Here is a 20,293-nt window from a genome sequence, read left to right as displayed (position 1 = left end):
GAATGCCTTTCCTACCGAGAAGAACTTGCTGGTTCTTCTCGGTAAACTCGGCGGTTGCTCTTTTCAAAGATTTGATATACAATATTATGCCATGTATAAAAGCAATTGAAGTCCTGCGCATTGCTGGAGCGAATTGCAGGTCAAATCCACGCTTTTTTATCATTTACATAATCTTCGATAGTATAATATGCTTTTCTCAGGAGCATATTTTTGATAGATTTTTTGAACCTGTGTAAAGGCAAGTCCAAAATTGGCTGAGGAATTTTGTTATAAAAGATTATACCCATTCCCACAAATGACTTTTGGACCTTCCTGAGGCGGAGCGTAGGAGTCGCAAGCCTGTTACGGTGTCTAGTCAGCCTGTTGTGTAGATCGCCAACTCTCTTGTAACTAAGAGTATTTTGTCTTACAAAAATTATGTTGTTGTAAATATATTGAGAGGCTACGGTAAGGATACCTATTTCCTTAAATTTTTCTCGAAGTGAATCGCATGGTTTTAAGTTATAAATTGCGCGATTTTACAGGGCGACAAAGATCTTTTGACACTTGAATGACTTGTCAGGGGTGCGTAGTTGTAGAACAAAGGCTGCCAGCAATTAGAAGCTCCTCAATCTTAGGGAATATGTAAATCATAAATATGTAATGAGTAGGTTAGTTTTATCTAATTTTAAATTAGGGAAGATTGCCGTTTCTACATTGGTAAACAAGTGTAAATTAAAAATTTATAACACCCCCGACAAGTGCAGGTTACAGTAATTAGAAAAGAGCTGATAACTTTCAAACGGCTGAACCGATTTTCTTGGATTATAGCTAAGAACACTCTCGATCAAGCCACCTTTCAAACAAAAAAAAAACTAAATTAAAATCGGTTCATTCGTTTAGGCGCTATGATGCCACAGACAGATACACAGACACACACGTCAAACTCATAACACCCCTCTTTTTGGGTCGGGGGTTAAAAATAACAAAAACCATTGACAGGCCATGGACTTGATGTTTACCTGTTTAAATTATTACTATCATACTATACTTAGGTATGTGTAGCGTCCGTGGCAAGTTCTCGGCGGGCATTTTATCTACGCTTCGGGGATTTTTGTCCTCCGCGGACAAAAGTCCCTCGTCTAAAGGCCCTAAATAGCTAGTCATAGGACTTCTAAACTTTGATTTCCTAAACACTGAAAGTTGTGACAGTTTATTTTACCTACATATTTTGAGTGTATTTTTTAATGAAATCATGCGAAATTATTTTGTGAATACTTAATTAAAGTGATTTTGTTAAAATGTATTAGCTTGTACAGGCTAAGTGAAAATGGTGTCACAAATATATAATAGTGTATATTATTATATTATTATTATATTAGTGTATAGGTCTCAAAAAGAGATTTAATATTTTAGTACTTATTTAACAAGCCAAGATAATAAATCCTTTGCAAAATAAGAATTGTTTCATTTAGGTACATAAAAATGCTCAAAAATACCTATTTTCAAATAAATCATTGAAATTTCTTAGGAATTGGGATAATAGCCTATGCAGATGAAGGGATATTGTCTGGGAAGGAAATGGATCCTATGAATTTTATTTGTCGATATTTCGATCCAGTTGTATGGTAAGTGGTCACAACCAGGTATTAGTGCATTATCTATGGTCACAACTCACGACGGTACTGCAGAACTGCGAGATGAATTTCGAGCTGCCGTGGACAGTAGCGAGCTACCCTCCTTCTTGTATAAATTCAAAATATACCTAATGTTGCAGAAGTATAGGGACAGGTTTGAATAATAGACACTTTCCAATTTCACTTCACTGTATTTTTGAGAATAGTTTTCGCTTACAATTATTATTTCTCAATACCCGTCTTTATTCGATACCGTCGCTATTTTTATCAGTTTTACAGATATATTTTTAAGGTAGGTAGGTACTAGGTTTCGGAAAGCTATTTGACAAATTACCACAGAGGTAAAACCATGGTGATGTAATAGACAATTAACGTAACAATTATATCAGCTAAATGTAAAATACGACACAATATGTATTGATCTAAATAGTTAATAACTAAATGTGATTTATAATCCATTCCCGCCAATTATTTATAAATAATAATAATTAATCTGATATAGGTCTAGATGTCTATGACTCATGATATAAGGCAGCATCTTGAGGTAGTTGTTAACACTAATCATTAGGATGTGGCTCACTAAAAACTGCATTACAACGCACACGATTGACTAATATCACAGTGAAACACTTGCACAGTAGTAAAATATGAGGGACATAATCAAATCCATACTAATATTATAAATGCGAAAGTGTGTCTATCTGTCTGTCTGCTACCTTTTCACGGTGCAACAGTTTAACCGACTTTGATGAAAGGTACAAGTTAGCTTATATCCCACGGAAAGAAATAGGCTTTTTATCCCGGAAAATCAGAGTTCCCACGGGATTCTTAAAAGCCCATCTGTTTAACTGATTTATGAGAAAATTTGGTACAGAGGTAGCTTGCATTCCGAAAATTGACATTAGCAACTTTGTATCCCGACAAATCAAAGAGTTCCCACAGGATTTAAAAAAATCCACGCAGACGAAGTCGTGGGCATCAACTTGTATAAAATATAGGGTCCACCGCGGACAATACTACGGCCTCGTCTGCGCAGGGGTGTACACTAATCGAAATAAAACAAACATTTACTGCACTTATACAGTTTATTCATTACATTCATTATAGTTAATTTACAACTTCAAAGTATCTAAATTAAAAATAATAAAATAAGTATTGTAAAATTATTTGTAGTTTGAAAAAAAATCTTATTATTTTAACTGTTCCAATAGAAAAAGGTACCTACCGGCAATGCCATTTCAAAAACCTACCGACAATGACATTTTACAAACGTACCGACAATGCCATTTTACAAACGTACCGACAATGCCATTTTACAAACCTACCGACAATGACTTTTTACAAACTTACCAGCAACGCCATTTTACAAACCTGCCAGCAATGACATTTTACAAACCTACCGGCAATGACTTTTTACAAACTTACCGGAAAGGCCATTTTACAAAACTACCGGTAATGAAATTTAACAAACCTACCGACAATGACATTTTACAAACTTACCAGCAACGCCATTTTACAAACCTGCCAGCAATGACATTTTACAAACCTACCGGCAATGACTTTTTACAAACTTACCGGAAAGGCCATTTTACAAAACTACCGGTAATGAAATTTAACAAACCTACCGGCAATGGCATTTTACAAACTTACCGGACTTTTGGTTTTTCGCAATTTGTAAATTAATACGACAAAGTAGGCTGATGGCATTCTAATTCTGACATTGGCAGTATCATCTTCAGAGGATTACATAAAAATCTTTACTTGAAAGTGTTCAGTTTAAGAAATTAGTCAAAATAATGAGTTTACTCACAAATCAGTCGATACTATAGCTAATTACTTAAACTTCAACCCTTACCACTTAACCCTTTCAAGTAAAGATTTTTATATAAACCTGTGAGGATAAGCCTACTTTGTCGTATTAGTTTACAAATTGCGAAAAACCAAATTAAATTTGAATTTCGCGGGCAGACCCGTCGCATCCACCATAATAGATAGATTTATGCATAATGATCTATCTCTATTTAAATAACTATCATGCTATGTATTTAGATTTTTGACGTGACAACGTCTTATAATTCGATAAAGCCGGCTGCACGCACGAATAAATATGACTCATGCGGCGTTACCTCGCTCTGAGGCGTTCCATGTAAGGCTTGAAGTGCAAGCGAGAGCGCGGAACGAGCGACAAAGAAGCACAATCGGCCTTTGTTGTCACTTTCAACTATCGTCAGTAAACCGACTTTACAGATAACCAATTTTTTTTTGTTGTTAATCCTATATAAAATAGATACCTACGTATCATAAAACGATTTAATTACTAAACCGTAAAATATGTACTATGACATATTCCAAGAATTATAGACAGTTCATTGCATATGCTTATATTATGCACGTTTGATACTACAGCTACATTTATTTTATTACACTACACATATTATTTTAACACCTAATTAGATTAAATATTCTAATTGTAAACTATTTAAAGAGATGGAGATTAAAAAGAAACCTTGCCATTATATTAATAGGCTGATTTTATTTTCACGCAGCTTATTTTATCGACGCTGACAGTTCAATAATATCGGGCCAGCTGGTTTCCATACTAATAAATAAAATTGAAGTGTCTGTCTGTAATTTCGATATAACTACCTCATTTTGGTTATTTAACCGATACCATAGCTGAATCATACGTTTTTAAAACTTTTGTGTCTGTTTGAACGGGCTAATCTTTGGAACGGTTGAAGCTATTTTGACGGAACTTTCACAGACAAGGAGAGGATTAGCCAAGGAGTAACATAGGTTACTTTTTTAACCGACTTTCAAAAAAGAAGTTGTATTTTTCTACCTATACATACCAATACCTCAGAGATTTCTGAACCGATTTGATTTTTTTAATCGATACATGAACTTTGCTACATTGGCCCATAAAAAATTTAGATTCGGTGACCATTTCCATTGACTTGTAATAAAATTACCAGAAGAAATAATTTTTCTTTCTCTCTCTTTTAGGTTTCTATAATTCTAAACATGCGAAATATAAAAGCGTTGTTTTAACATAGCTTATGTTATGTAGGAAATCTGCATGAATGGATCCTGACAATGGGTACCTAGCTAACTATTACCTGTACCTAATGGGTACCTACTACTTAGCTAACTATTGCCTAACCAGTGCATATCACTGGTGGGCTGACAGTATGTACCGACCGACGTATCAACCTCATTGGATTTTTCTTTGCGGCCTTCAATAAACCTTATTTCGATTGCATAAGTGAAAAATATGAATTGATAAATATATCTGCCGTCCCGTCCGCCGATTTGCCCCAACTACGCGCTAAGTCGCCACACCGTAAACAGCAGGAGAAGAAAACCAGCATAGTACAAATGGACAAGGGTCGCGACCCTCGGCGAGGAGATACGGCGCAGAGGAAGCCATTCTTAGTTGCGTCGTCCACGGCCGCGGCCCCGGCCACGAGGCGAGCCCTTGGGTTGCGGAGCCTTCTTCACTTCTTCCACTTCAATTGGCTCTGGTTTCACTTCTGGTTCCGGTTCTACTTCCGGTTCCGGTTCTACTTCTTGTTCTTCATTATCATCTGTGTAACAATAAAGTACAAATTATCTCTCATTTATTTATTTATCACATTTTATCCTATTTTTAAACAATAAAATAACGAAAACAACAGAAAAAATAACAGAAACAACAAAAAATAAAATAACATAAACAACAAAAAACTAAAGTAACGGAAAAAAAAATCATTGAATAAAAATATGATAAAATATATCCCACTAGCAGCGGGGTGGGTTGGACCCAAGCCGCTAGTGGTCAGGGCTCCAGAGTGAGGAACCTCCTCACAATGCGTGCCGTCTCAAGAACCACTGCCTTCTGTATCCTACCCTTGATCCAACAGTTAAGCGACAGTTTCTTAAGATGTTGGTCAAAACTATTCGCAATAAGACCGTGGACTGATACAACTATCGGTACAATAATCGCTGAGTCAACACTCCACATGGCGGTAATCTCGTGGGCCAGGTCCAAGTATTTCGATACTTTTTCCTTTTCTGCTTTCACTAGATTATCATCATGTGGAATAGTGACATCAACAATCATTGCTCGACGCGCTGATCGGTCAACTAGCACTATATCAGGTCTATTGGCTACAATATACCTGTCAGTGATAACCGACCGATCCCAGTAAAGCAGGGCACTGCTATTTTCAAGAACTGACATTGGGTCGTACCTATAGTACGGCACCTCAGTATCTACAAGGCCATACTGAAGAGCAAGTTGTTGATGGATTATCTTGGCTACTTGATTATGTCTGTGCAAGTATTCGCCGTTAGCAAGATAAGAACAACCGGAAACAATATGTCTGAGGGATTCCCCAGGAAGATGGCACGCACGGCAAATGTCAAGCGTTCCATCTTTCATTATATGTTTCCGGTAATTACACAATAAAGTTATTATTAGGTTCTGGAAAAGTAAAGTTTACACTTGTATATGGTGATCAATCTCCTTAGATTAGTCAACTGTACAGGAGGTATTATAGTGCACAAGTGTTTGCAAACACAGCACTCTTAATTTCCTCAACTCTCATACCCCGATGGGACGGAAATCCGACACGACCAGAGTAAGAGCAAGCACAGAACCGACGGCTTTACATGCTCACCGAGGCACAGGGTTGACAACCTCCTAACTTCCTAATTCCAAAATACTTTAACAGAAAAATTAAAGAAAAAAAATCTTTCTTTTCTCCAAAAAATCCAGTACCTTCCTGTTTTTCGCCTGAGCCAGGAATCGAACCCAGGAACTCTGCAGTCAAACATCTTAACCACTATCTAGACTCTATGTTTATACCAAGGAGGCGAAGATAGTGAAATAATATTAGAATGGGAAACACAAACCTTTCTTAACATTTTCCAGTATCTCCTCAACAGATGTCTCCCAGTCCTCCAGGTCATCAGCAGCAAGCTGATCATCTCCTGCATGTTCTGCAGCTTCCTCCAGCAGTTCAGCCTCCTTGTTCTCATCTGTTGATACACCACAATTCCACAAAACTATTATCTATTAAAAATATGCTCTTGAGAAAAGCATATTATACTATCGAAGATTATGTAAATGATAAAAAAGCGTGGATTTGAACTTCGATTCGCTCCAGCAATGCGCAGGACTTCAATTGCTTTTATACATGGCATAATATTGTATATCAAATCTTTGAAAAGAGCAACCGCCGAGTTTCTTGCTGGTTCTTCTCGGTAGGAAAGGCATTCCGAACCAGTGGTAGATGCTTTTGACGATTCGAAAGAACTTGTAAAAGTCTAATTGAATAAAAACATTTTGAATTTGAATTTGAATTTGAACTCCATTAAAAAAAGATGTCAAAAGAACCACTTTGTATAAATCTTTATTATTCATACATATTTTCGCGAAAGTGTGTCTGTCTGTCTGTGTACTAGTTTTTCATAGCCCAACAGTTAAACTGATTCTGATTCAAAGTACAATAGTAATCCAGGGGACGGACATAGGCTACTTTTATCCCGGAAAAGCAGAGTTCCCAAGGGATTTTAATAAAGCCTTAATCTACGGCCATTTAGTATTCTATTTTTAAATGACGTGTCATCCCTAGTGCTCAAATACCAAATATTTGACAGATTCCTAGTCAGTCCCAATCCAGTAGTTTTTGCGTGAAAGAATAAACACACGCGCACACACGCGCGCGCGCACACGATTCGACTCACGACGGCCCATGTCGTTTCATAGCCTCCATTTGACAGATCAAGCATCGATGTTTTTAACCCCCGACCCAAAAAGAGGGGTGTTATAAGTTTGACGTGTGTATCTGTGTATCTGTCTGCCGCATCGTAGCGCCTAAACGAATGAACCGATTTTAATTTACTTTTTTTTGTTTGAAAGGTGGCTCGATCGAGTGTTCTAAACTATAATCCTATATATAATAATATAAATAATAAATATTAAGAGTTATCAGCTCTTTTCTAGTTTTCTTGTAGAAAAGAAGGTTAGATAACCGTTAGGTTCTTAATATTATGTCAATTGACAAATTTATGTCAAGCTGTCAAGATGCCTTCACTTGTCGGGGGTGTTATAAATTTTTAATTTACACTTGTGTTACAATTTTCCTGGGGTGCTGTACCTTGGTTGTCCTCGTGGCCGTTGCTCTTGACAGGCTCGGGTTCGGGCTCAGGCTCGTCTTGCTCATCGTCTTCGTCGTCCTTGGGCGCGGTCTTGCGACGCTTCCACGTGCCGGAGTCGTCGTTATAGTTGCTGTGGCTTCTCTTGCCCGAATCCGACTGCTGGCTCTCTGCCTATACAACCAAACAAGAAAGTTTATGAGCTAATATGAGATTTTTATTATTAAAAGTCACGTACTTATGCTAAAGCAACCATGATTTTGTAATATTTATCAAATGTTAGTTTACAAGCTGGTAATATTTTACGAAACCTACCCAAATAATATATCCGAGAAAATGCAGGCAATATTTGACAAACCTGCCGACAATGACATTTGACAAACCTCCTGGCAATAATATTATCGAACCTATTGGTTTATTATTAATTATATAGTACAAAGTTTACAAACCTACAAGCATTATTTTACAATGTTAAAGGCTTAAATCTTAATCTAATGATAATAATTTTATTTACAATTTAGGGGATAATGAAGAAAGAATAAAGAGGTAGGCACCCTGAAAAAAAAAAACTTCAAGACAAAAGGAACCATAGACACGACGATCGGACAGACAACAAAGTGATCCTATAAAGGTTCCGTTTGGGACTTTGTCTGTGTTAGCGTTTGATGGCGCGCGTGTGGTGCCTTTTTGGAGCGTTTTTTTTTGTTAAAAATTTTTGTTTCACTGGTGTTTTTGGTGCTGGAACTGACTGGGTAGCGCTCTAAAGGGGCGCCGTGCGTATGTCGGCGAGCACCGGCACAGACGAAGTCCATACTTATATAGTTTCCCTAACTTGAAAATATCTACAAACTTGACATTGGCTAATCTTTGTAAAGCCAGACGAGGGAATTAAAAAAAAAAAAGGTTCCGTACCTTTTAATAATATTAAGTTGTAATTATAACTCCATGTAATATAGTGTGTATTTTATATATTGTGTTGTTCCAGGCTAGAAACTAACCCTATAAATTAACATATTCTGAAAAAACCTGCCACTTATAAAATTACCCAAATTTAAAAGCTGCTCGAAATTCTCAGCTATCACCAACCGTTCTCGTGTCTCTTCAATCCCACACGATATTGGCGAAGTAAATCGCGCCCACCTGGTGCAGCTCCGCGCCATAAAATAAAATTGAATTGAAGTACGGAACCCTTAAAATATTGTAATGAGTAATTTATCAAGTTACCAGGTGTCCGCTCTTCTCGTTGAGCAGATAAATGAAGAGCTGGTGGTGTCGCCAGGTGCGCAGGTGCACCTCGGCGGTCTCCTCGCTGTCCAGCAGCTTGTGGCACAGCTGGCACTGGATGCAGTTCAGCGGCTTGAGGAACGAGCGCCCCACGCCGCGCTCCGTACTGGAAGTTATAATGTTATTCAGGTTGTGCTCTTTTTGAAACAAGTGTAAATTAAAAATTTTCAACACCCCCGACAAGTGAAGGTTACAGTAATTAGAAAAGAGTTGATAACTTTCAAACGGCTGAACCGATTTTCTTGGACTATTTCGCGCCTACGATCCAAAGTATCTGAGTTTTCCAAAACATCATTTTCAAATGTTTCAAATAAATAATTATGTATATCTAGGCAACGTCCATCTTGACAGCTTGACATTTGTCAATTGACACTTGATGAATATTATGAACCTAAGGGTAACCTTCTTTTCTACAAGAAAATTAGAAAAGAGCTGATAACTTTTAAACGGCTGAACCAATTTTTTTGGATTATAGCTAAGAACACTCTCGATCAAGCCACCTTTCAAACAAAAAAAAAGTAAATTAAAATCGGTTCATTCGTTTAGGCGCTACGATGCCACAGACAGATACACAGATACACAGACACACAGATACACACGTCAAATTTATAACACCCCTCTTTTTCGGTCGGGGGTTAAAAAGAGGAGTGTTATAAGTTTGACGTGTGTATCTGTGTATCTGTCTGTGGCATCGTAGCTCCTAAACTAATGACCCGATTTTAATTTAGTTTTTTTGTTTGAAAGGTTGCTTGATCGAGAGTGTTCTTAGCTTTAATCCAAGAAAATTGGTTCAGCCATTTGAAAGTTATCAGCTCTTTTCTAGTTACTGTAACCTTCACTTGTCAGGGTGTTATAAATTTTTGATTTACACTTGTATTTTTATTTTAAATACTAGCCATGCTACTAATGACTAATACTCCCCTTTCCCCTCCAATCAAGCGTAAAGCTTGTGCCAGGAGTGGGTACGACAATTATAGTGCAACGGGTGGGGTTTGAACCGCCGAATTTTAGTCAAAGACATGCTCTACTTACATTTTCATTGATATGTGTTATCATTTTGCCCATATAACACACAAAAAAAAAACTGGTGCTTAAAATGTACCTATAAGCAGGCAGCATATCTTGCGTGACGTGTGCGACATCATCGCCTTCCTTGTAATCCAGCACGGTATCCTCCTTATCAATGGGCTGAGGTTTCTTCTCTTCTGCCTCCTTCGCTTCTCCATCTTCCTTTTTCACTTCTTCTTCATCTGACGGCTCCTTCTTGACCCCTCCGGTTTCGTTCTGTGCAAGAGACGGAACATTGGAATACCATCAAATATGTACTATACCACTACACATTATTATAATCAATGCAAGTGTTTGATTGTTGGTTTACTGGTTTGTCCTTTAATCACGACACAACTGATTTAAGTGATTTTTAGGGTTCCGTACCTCAAAAAGGAACCCTTATAGGATCACTTTGTTGTCTGTCTGTCTGTCCGTCCGTCCGTCGTGTCTGTCAAGAAGTCTTTTTCGCGGCGGACGGGGTGATGCAAGCGCTGTATATCGTTAATATATGTACTCTCACCTGCTGAGGAGCAGGTGAGAGTACATATATTGTTATGCTCAGTAGTCTTGTCCTTGTCTCCCTCGGTGTCAACATTCTTATCCCATCCTTGTTGCACAGGTACTCTCACCTGTTCTCAGTATTTCATTGGTGTGTTACAAATAATAGATGGATGCTCTTGGATTTGATTTTATTTCCATTCACACGACACAGACAGACATTGTATCAAGACAGCGATAGGTGACAAGTGACAAGTATGTGACAAGTGACAGATGACGTTAGGATATTACACAGACTAATACAATACCGTAACATCTCCCTTTTTTTTTTTTAACACTAGGTACTAACTGTTAACAATTTTATTATTATGACAACGACAGATTTTTTATATTTTATAAACACAAGTATATACATAGTACAAGTACAACATTATTTTTTATAACACCACAAGAAAATCACTTATGACTATCCAGGCTGCATGGTTTACAACCTTTGCCTTTCTCGATACATTGACAGACTAGGTACTACTAAAATTGACATTTGTTTTTTGAACCTTTACCTTTCCTGAAAAATAATTGAAATACTAACATTTTGTTTACATCATTAAATAATTGAAATACTAACAAACTTACTAACAAATAACAATTTCATTTTGTTTACATCTTTATAGGTATACTGACTGTGTTGTGTGCTGTGGAAAATGATATTATGTGTGTACTGACTGTTTAATGATAAACTGACGGTTTCTCCTGAACTGTCCTAGTTCACTATTTATTAGATAACTTCTAGGTTCAGGACATATCTGGATAATAACTCCAGGAACCCATTTTTTGTGTTCAGGTTTGTGTTTAAATAAGATTTTATCACCTACATGTAATGGTTTAAGCATTTTTGTATGTTTATTATAATAAAATTTTGTGTATGACTTTTGTTTTTCATTTAATTTCTTTATTTTATTCATATCACAAAGCTTAGGTAGCAAGTTTTCTTTTCCAGTAGGAACTACTGTACGCAGTTGTCTAGACATACACAGCTCTGCTGGTGAATATTGACTTTGTTTAGGGGTATTTCTGTACAAAAGTAATGCTAAATACATATCAGATTTGTCATTTTTACACTTAATTAACATATTTTTTATAGTTCCAATAGTCCTTTCAACTAAACCATTTGACCTACTTAAGTATGGACTAGAAGTTATGTGTTCTATGTCCCATTCTTGAGTGAATAACTTAAACTCTTTGCTATTAAACGGGGGGCCATTGTCTGTTATTGCAATCCTGCAAATTCCATGACGGGCCAATATTGACTTTAAATGTGTAATTACTTGGCTAGCTGAATAGCCTGATGTTAACTTGGCAAGTTCTATATACTTTGAATAATAGTCAACTACCATTAAGTATTTAGTTCGTTCAAATTCAAAAATATCTATACCAATTTTGTACCATGGTATGTTTTCATACTCATGTTGCATAATTGGTTCTTTACTATTATTTCGACGGTAAGATAGACAAATGTTACATTGACCTATATATTTTTCTATGTCATTTTGCATATTTGGCCAAAAGACTGTAGTTTTTGCTAGACGGATTGAGCTGTTTATACCTTGATGGGCAGAATGAATTAGTTTTAATATATACTCTCTCATTGACTCTGGGATTATAATGCAGTTAGATTTGAAGACAACGTTATCAATGACATATATTTGATCTTTGAGACTATAATAAGATTTGACTGACTGACTAACTGAACGCTTATGTTCAGGCCATCCGTTGTGACAATATTGAATTATTTGACTTAATGTTTGATCTTGGACTGTAGACTCTTGAATTTCTTTTAATTTCTCTGGACTGACTGACAAATTAGACATTATTATATTAACATGTAAATCTATATCTTGATCAACTTCTGACAAACAAGTTTCACTTAATGCTGCTCTAGACAAAGTATCTGCAATATATAAGTAACGACCAGGCTTGTATACAACAGTTAGATCATACGGCTGCAATCTAAGCATGATTCTTTGCAATCTTGGGGGAATGTCATATAGAGCTTTTTTGAAAAGAGTTATGAGAGGTTTGTGGTCTGTCTCCACTGTTATGTTATGACCATATATGTATTGGTGGTACTTAGTACAACCAAAGAGGACAGCTAGTAGTTCTTTCTCTATCTGCGAGTAGGACTGTTGTATTTTACTTAGAGAAGCAGATGCATATGCAATGGGTTGCTTGTCATGGGATAACACTGCACCCATGGCATCCTTCGATGCGTCTACAGATAAAATTATTTCCTTTTTAGGGTCATAGTATGTTAAGACAGGTGTTGAACAAATAACTTTTTTAATATTATTAAATTGAGACTCATGGTGCTCTGACCAATACCATTCAGTATTTTTTGATAAAAGTGCTCGCAAATGACTTATTTGCTGTGACAAATTTTTAATAAATGGACTAAGATAATTGACCATACCTAGGAATCTTTGAAGATCTGTTATATTTTTAGGACTTGGCATGTTACAAATAGCTTTTACTCTAGACTTATCAACTTGTACACCTTCTTCACTAAATATATGGCCTAAATATTTGACTTCTTTTTGACAAAACACAGACTTTTCTTTGTTAAATTTTACATTAATTTGACGTGCTCTTTCTAAGACTTTTTGTAACCGTTGATTATGTTCTTCTACAGTTCTACCATAAATAAGAAAATCATCCATCATAATTTTAACACCTTCAATATCACCAAATCTTTTTATCATTTCTCTATGAAATATTTCTGGAGCTGCATTAATACCAAAGGGTAACCTAGTGAATCTATATCGTCCAAAAGGTGTAATAAATGTACAGAGCTTAGAAGAAGCTTCTGACAACTTGAGCATCCAATAGCCTTTATTGGCATCTAATGTTGAAAAATACTGAGCTCCAGCAAGACTAGATTTAATTTCATCTAAGGTTGGAAATTGGAAATGTGATCTTAAAATTGACTGATTTAGCTTTCTAGGATCAATGCACAGACGTAATTTACCATTCTTTTTTGAGGTTAAGACTAGAGCGCTTACCCATTCAGTAGGCTCTTCAACTCGTTGTATGACTCCACTTTTTTCCATAGATTCTAGCTCTTGTTTTAGTGGTTGATGAAGACGGAATGGAACCCTTCTGCATGCCTCTATAGATGGAGTTGCATTAGGCTTCAAGGTTAGTTCGCATTGAAATTCTGTTAGACAACCTAAACCTTCAAACAAGTCCTTATTTGTATCAACTATATCTTGACATGTTAAATTCTGGAAAGAAACACTATTAATTTTTCTTATTAAATTTAAAGTTTTACAGGTATCCCTACCTATAATATTTTGACTTTTCATGTCGACAATATGAAAGTTAACTGTATATGACTTATTTTTATGAATCACTGACAAATTGCATTGACCTACCAGGGGGATAATTTCTCCACTGTATGTAGAAAGTGTGTTCTTACTTTTGTGTATGTTGGAAAGTGGCAGATTTAATGAGTTGTATGTGTGAATGGATAGAATATTTGTGTCTGCTCCAGTGTCTAATAAAAAATTTACCTGTATTTGGTTTATACATAGATCAATATTCCAAGGTTTTGACAAATTAGACTTATCATCCTGTATACAGTAGACAGAACCAACATAAAACAAAGATTCATTATTTACAGACTGATTTTCACAATTGACTACTTTTACTTGATGTGAACGGCAAAACTGAGCGAAATGATTGGACTTATTACACTTTCTGCACTTGACACCTTGAGCTGGGCACTTGAATCTATGTACCTGACCGCACCGACCACATGATGTATTCCTCTGACTTGACGTTGATGGTGTGCGTTGACGTGTTTGCTGTGACTGGTGTCTGGACCTGTTTCTATGGGAAGAGTCTCTGCGACTTGGTGATCTTGACACGCGTCCTATGAAATGTAATGATGCGTCTTCCAATGCTTTTGCTTGTTGTTTAGTAGACTCACAGCGCTTGGCTATGTTTATTGCCTCCTCTAGGGTGTTCGGTTTTTCAATTAGAATCCTTTCTTTATAGTAAGTGTTGTTGCAGTTCCAGCTAAATATGTCTCTGAGCAAGCTTTCACGTATGTCACCAAATTCACAAGTGTGACTTAAATTTTTTAGATCCGTGACATAGGTGTCTATAGATTCATTTGGTAGTTGTTTCCTGCTAAATAATTTATGCCTTTCTATCGTGACGTTTATTTTCGGAGTGAAATACTGTGTAAATTTGTTACAGAGATCGCCAAAACTAACTTTTTCGATATCTAGGTCAAATGAGTAAAAAATTTCCAGACAATCTGATCCGATGAATTGCAAGAGAATGGCTGTTTTACGTGCATCTTCGGCTTCATCTAAATTATTTGCCTTTAAATAGACTTTCAGTCGTGTGAGCCATTTTTTCCATAGCAATGGGACGTTGTTACCTTCAACGATGAACGGCGGCAGGGTCATGCCTACTGGCAATGGCGTCATGGCGTGGCTGGTTGACGACTCGCTGTGACCTAGTGGTCTTCTAGGCTTTGTGTTCACAAAATCTTCGTCCTGCATTGTTTTTCTTTATTGTGATCCCTGTTCTGGCACCATATTTCATTGGTGTGTTACAAATAAAAGATGGATGCTCTTGGATTTGATTTTATTTCCATTCACACGACACAGACAGACATTGTATCAAGACAGCGATAGGTGACAAGTGACAAGTATGTGACAAGTGACAGATGACGTTAGGATATTACACAGACTAATACAATACCGTAACACTCAGTAGCCCTGTCCTTGTCTCCCTCAGCGTCGCCGTCCCTGTCTAGCCACTTTTCACCGTTGGCGTCCTTTTCGCGGCGATCGTAGTGATGCAAGCGCTGCATATCGTCAGTACGTGTGCTCTCACCTGCTCCTCCTCAGTAGTCTTGTCCTTGTCTCCCTCGGTGTCGCCGTCCTTGTCCGCCTCCTTGTCACCCCCGGCGTCCTTGTCGCGGCGGTCGTTGCGCCGCGAGCGCTGCCTGTCATCACGCAGATACATCTGCTCCATACTCAGAGTTGAAAACACCATCACTGCAAAGAAATGGGACATCAAACATCGAGCACGCAATCGGAACTTAAACAGCTAATGGATATAAAGTGAAGATAATATGTAGTTCAACCTTTAGGTTTGGGCTTGGAGATGTTAGTGTTTTGTTTGTCCTGCAGCTGCCTCAGATGCTCAGCAGAAAGTCTATGCTAGCTCTATCCTTGTCTGCCTCTCTTTATAGCAGGATGTGCAAGCGAGATGCTGATATTTCTGAAGTTTTCTTAACATCGAAAGTGGGAAAAATCAAGCTGATATTTGGAGGAACTCAAAAGACTGGAAAATCCTGTTGGTTTAGCAAGTAAAGATTTTTTTCTAATTTGTGGGTAGTTCGAAAAATTTAAATTACCTTCAGGTTTGGGCTTGGAGATGTTAGTGTCTTGCTTGTCCTGCAGCTGCCTAAGATGCTCGGCCGACAGTCTATGCTCGTCTAGCTCTATCCTTGTCGGCATCTCCTTATGGCAGGAGGTGCAAGCGGGATGGAGATACTTCTTGAGCTTGCGATGTCCGACCGTGGTGCGATGGATTGCGCCGTCAGCGGCATACATGTCACACATAGCGCAATAGAAATCGCGCAATGGTTGTTGTCCTGTCTTGCGTGTACGTTTCATTTCACGGATCTGTGGAGTGGTTTTATTGGTTTAGGTGTCTTCATATTTAGGCATATTTATTGTCCCTACTATGAGCCACGATAGCCTAGTGATTAGGATATTCCTGAATAGGGGAAAAGGAGGCGGACGGTTGGGGGTTCGATTCCAGGCACGCACTCTCTTTTCGAAGTTATGTTCGTTTTAAATTGAATATTACTTGCTTTAATGGTGAAGGAATACATCGTGAAGGAACCTGCATGGGGAAATTCTCCATAATATTCTCAAAGGGGTGTGAAGACTGCCAATCTGCAATTGGCCATGGTGGACTATGGTTAAACCCTTCTCATACTGAGACAAACCCCGTACTCAGTAGTGGGCCAATGATGGGTTGATCATGATGATACATCTCTACTCTGCTCCGCTTTTCACTAACTTCACACCAATTTTGTGATATCCTACCTTGAACTCCTGTCTCATAGTATCAGCGGTGAGCGCATAGCTCTCCGCAGTCTTCTGCATCATGATAGCATGAGCTCTGCCGTTCAGGTGGTTCTCGAAGGACCTCCCATCCCACATGCTCTTGTTGCAAATGTGGCATCTCAATAGAGACTGATTGATGTCATCGTAGCGAGTCTTAGGAGATTCCTTCTTGTCTTCATTCTTGTCTGTCTTGTCGCCTGTCTCGTCGCTAGATAATACTTGGATGGTTAGTTTATTGTTACAGTGGTTATGTAAGGTCTACGGTTGAACTCTATAGAGCGCACTTTGTCTTTGCTTGGATTTAATTTTCAGTTAAAACGAGACAGATTTATGCCAGCGGTATAACGCTGTCTCGCTTTAACAGTGTCTTAAGCCTGAGCAAAGTCAAATGCGCTCTACAGATCTCAGCTTAAAGTTAAGTGCCTTTGCACGCAACAATATTTTCGCGCGCAGTCATACTGTATTTGTCAACATAAACAAAACAAGCTGCAATACTGAATTGAATTGAACTCAAAACCGTTGCAACTGAATTGAATTGAACTCAAAACCGTTGCAACTGAATTGAACTCAAAACTGCAGCTAACCGCTAATCAGATATCTGATGGCAGTATTATAAAACATTAGACAGTCTTTTTCAGAACACATTTTTTTATCTTTAGGCATCTTAAAACTGCGCGTAAAAATGTCTCATTGTGTAAAGGCGCTAACAATAACAAGTAATTCTTATTTTCTTGAGAATTACTTAATTACATTAAGTGCAAATAGAAATTACCACTAAATGATTGTAATTCACACAAAATTGTTCAAGTAATAGTTGGGTTTAAGATTTTTTTTATAAAAAAATGACTATTATCTGAAAACAAATTGCAAATATCTAAAAAGCACACCCTAAAAGTAAAAATATAAAAATATTATATCATTACAGAGAATTTCAACAGAACTTAAACATAGACTGGCTGTCTATGGTGAAGAAAGACCATGATAAATAATTCCATGCAGATTCTGTGTACAAAGAATTCGTACCCCTTTAGAAAAAAAGGGGGGGTAAAGTACAGAATTTTCTGAAACATTTTATGCCAATGCGGCTAGCGTCGCCGGTGAACGTAAGTTTTGCTGAAATTTCATTGAAGTTTCCGTGAAAGTTGTTTTGAAATTGGGACTTTCTCGTTGTCGTGGGATTGTATATTTTTTTGGGATATATGAAAGTCGGTGAGAGCACCGGAAGGAAACTCCACTGTTCCTTACCTCTCCTTGCTAGGCTTAGCCTTGGAATCGGCATCCTTTTTCGGGGTGCCCCTGTTTTGTTGCCTTTGCCCATCATTGGGTCTGAACGGCTTACGACTGTTGATACGCTCACCAGCGCGATTATAATTTCCCGTACGCCGGAAATTACCCTGATTGCCCATCTAAAGGGAAATTTGAAACTCGTTAGTATGAAACTGCCAGCCATTATCGGCATCACGAAGTCTGATATTCATACAGAGGAACCGACTTGGTCGTGTATTGGTCAAAATTGTACAGTAGACACCTGGAAACTCACACAAATACAAAACATTTATATTTAATACAGCATTAAGGAAATATTTTTATACAAAGACGTCTTTAAAGAATAAATTGAATTTTTGTTGAGCTTGATTTATTACAATAAAAGGGAAACTAGTAATGAAGAATGTTAGTACAAAAAGACTGAAAGAGTAGTTGGAAGAAATCAAATGTTTTAAAGTCAGGTTAAGAAAATACAATCTATCAGAGATATTTCAACTCTGACTTAACAAAGAAAATTGGATTGGATGTTTCTTACTAACATTTATTAATCATACAAGCATAATACTTTATTACAAACCTATTGCAATCAAAAAACTTTATTTTAAGTGCACAGAACCCTTTTCAGGGTAAGCTATTTTATATCTTTATTAATTGTTCAAGAGAGCTCACAAATGGTCTTTAAATTCAATGATTATTGTAAAAATATTCCAATTTTCAATTTAACGATTTAAACTTTTTAAGATATTTGGAATAGTTTATACTAGGTTTAACAAAATACTTACCCTATTAGGCCCATAACCTCGATCATACCGATTCATAGCAGGACCAAAGTCACGACGGATGGGCATATCAAGGAGTGAAGGGACTGGATTCTGACGGGGTTGGAGAAGGTTGATGAGATTGCTGGCAAGGGCCAGGGTAGCTTCACTGGGGCCGCCGAGGGGCAGTAAGTTGGGCAGATCACCCCCTGGGCCTCCGCCCTGCCAGGGTGAGACGCCTCCACGGAAATTGTTCCCGCGGTCGTTACGTTGGAAGTCCATGCGGCGGCCGCCTATTTGAGGTCTTCGGTTCGCCATTGTTACCTGAATAATAAAGTTTTGTTAAATAAATGCTTTTAATCTATACCTTTTAAGAGGATAGTTGCCAGACTTAAAACACTGAAAGGATCGGATCATGATTAATCACGGTAGATGCATATTTAGCATTCTAAATTCTCAGACAGGATTTAAGTAAGTATGCTTAATCGATTTTACTGTCCTTTAACAATTTTTTTGTAGGCCGCCCGGACAAGTTTTTTTTTTTTTTTGATAAACGACAGGCTCATTTTCCAGAAATGAAAATGTACCTACCTAAGTAACTTGTAAATAGTACTTTAACTAAAATTTTCTAATATCTAAAACTATGGCACCTGTAACAACTTAATTTTACAAATAACAAGCGTAATTAATACTAAATTAATTTGGACAAAGTGCCTACGTTGCGCAAACTTTAATCAGCCGAAAAATCTATCTTTTAGCGATAAAATAACTTACCGATAGACAGGTGACGAACAAAACTCGTAGCTTTTGCAAGAATTTCTTCAAATTCACGCTTAGGTTTCTATTTAACTTATATTTGAGAGAATAATTTGCAAAACGGCGAGAAAACGGCAAAGTAAAGGCAGAAAAATGGCCGACCGCTAGACATGTGTAAGTAATGCGATTGATGCATTACGCGTAATATTACCCGACCGCGTACTGTAGCATTACATATTACACGACAAAATCAAGCATTACACATCACACTAAAACATGACGCGGACAGCGTTTCGCGCTCGCTGCCTACTGACTGTTCGGTCATGTCATTCGGCAATCGGCATATCTCGGTGCGTGGTTTGAGAATCGTAAATTGTGCTAGTGAGAGAGAGTGAGAGAGAGATACTCGTGCTTCATATCGGTTGCGCGGCCAGCCCGATTTTATATACTGTAGTCTGTAACTGATGCAATAAGGTTTACGTTTATTTGGCTCCGCCAAGGTACTTAACTTAGCTCTTCAAAAATTCGTACGATATGATTGTTTAACAATGAATTCTTTGTTTATATTTATTAGTAATTATTAGTATTTGACAAAGCTACTAAAAAAAAAACTAAAAAAAAATCAAAATAATTAGAATAAAAATAAGAAAAAAAATAACAATCATTGTAGGTACATATAAAGTTGATTTATAAATACGCCAATATCCATGGTCGTATCACGTATAATCGTAATTCGTAGGTAATCCATGTATATTGCCAGTCCTAAGCCTGG

General features: G+C 37.4%; 1 protein-coding gene across 2 annotated transcripts; it reads right to left on the bottom strand.

Annotated features, from left to right (window-relative positions):
• Positions 1-524: 524 nt before the first annotated feature.
• LOC123877848 (zinc finger protein on ecdysone puffs) lies at positions 525-19,682 on the bottom strand. 2 transcript variants are annotated; one of them, XM_045924770.1, is made up of 12 exons: positions 19,540-19,682; positions 18,790-19,089; positions 17,987-18,147; positions 16,721-16,949; positions 16,021-16,291; positions 15,495-15,658; positions 10,144-10,325; positions 8,982-9,147; positions 7,760-7,931; positions 6,513-6,638; positions 5,030-5,203; positions 525-536 (listed from the first exon to the last, which is right to left on the bottom strand). In XM_045924770.1, the coding sequence occupies exons 2-11, from the start codon at positions 19,081-19,083 to the stop codon at positions 5,049-5,051; spliced, it is 1,920 nt and encodes a 639-aa protein (XP_045780726.1). In that variant the 5' UTR covers positions 19,084-19,089; positions 19,540-19,682; the 3' UTR covers positions 525-536; positions 5,030-5,048. The 2 variants fall into 2 exon arrangements, with proteins under 2 accessions (XP_045780726.1, XP_045780725.1); XM_045924769.1 differs by lacking the exon at positions 525-536 and having other exon boundaries at positions 3,883-5,203.
• Positions 19,683-20,293: the final 611 nt, after the last annotated feature.

The sequence above is a fragment of the Maniola jurtina genome, chromosome 24 (assembly GCF_905333055.1).
Source record: "Maniola jurtina chromosome 24, ilManJurt1.1, whole genome shotgun sequence".
NCBI lineage: Eukaryota > Metazoa > Arthropoda > Insecta > Lepidoptera > Nymphalidae > Maniola > Maniola jurtina.
Note: the sequence above shows the minus strand (reverse complement) of the source record. Positions and strands in the feature narration are given on the sequence as shown.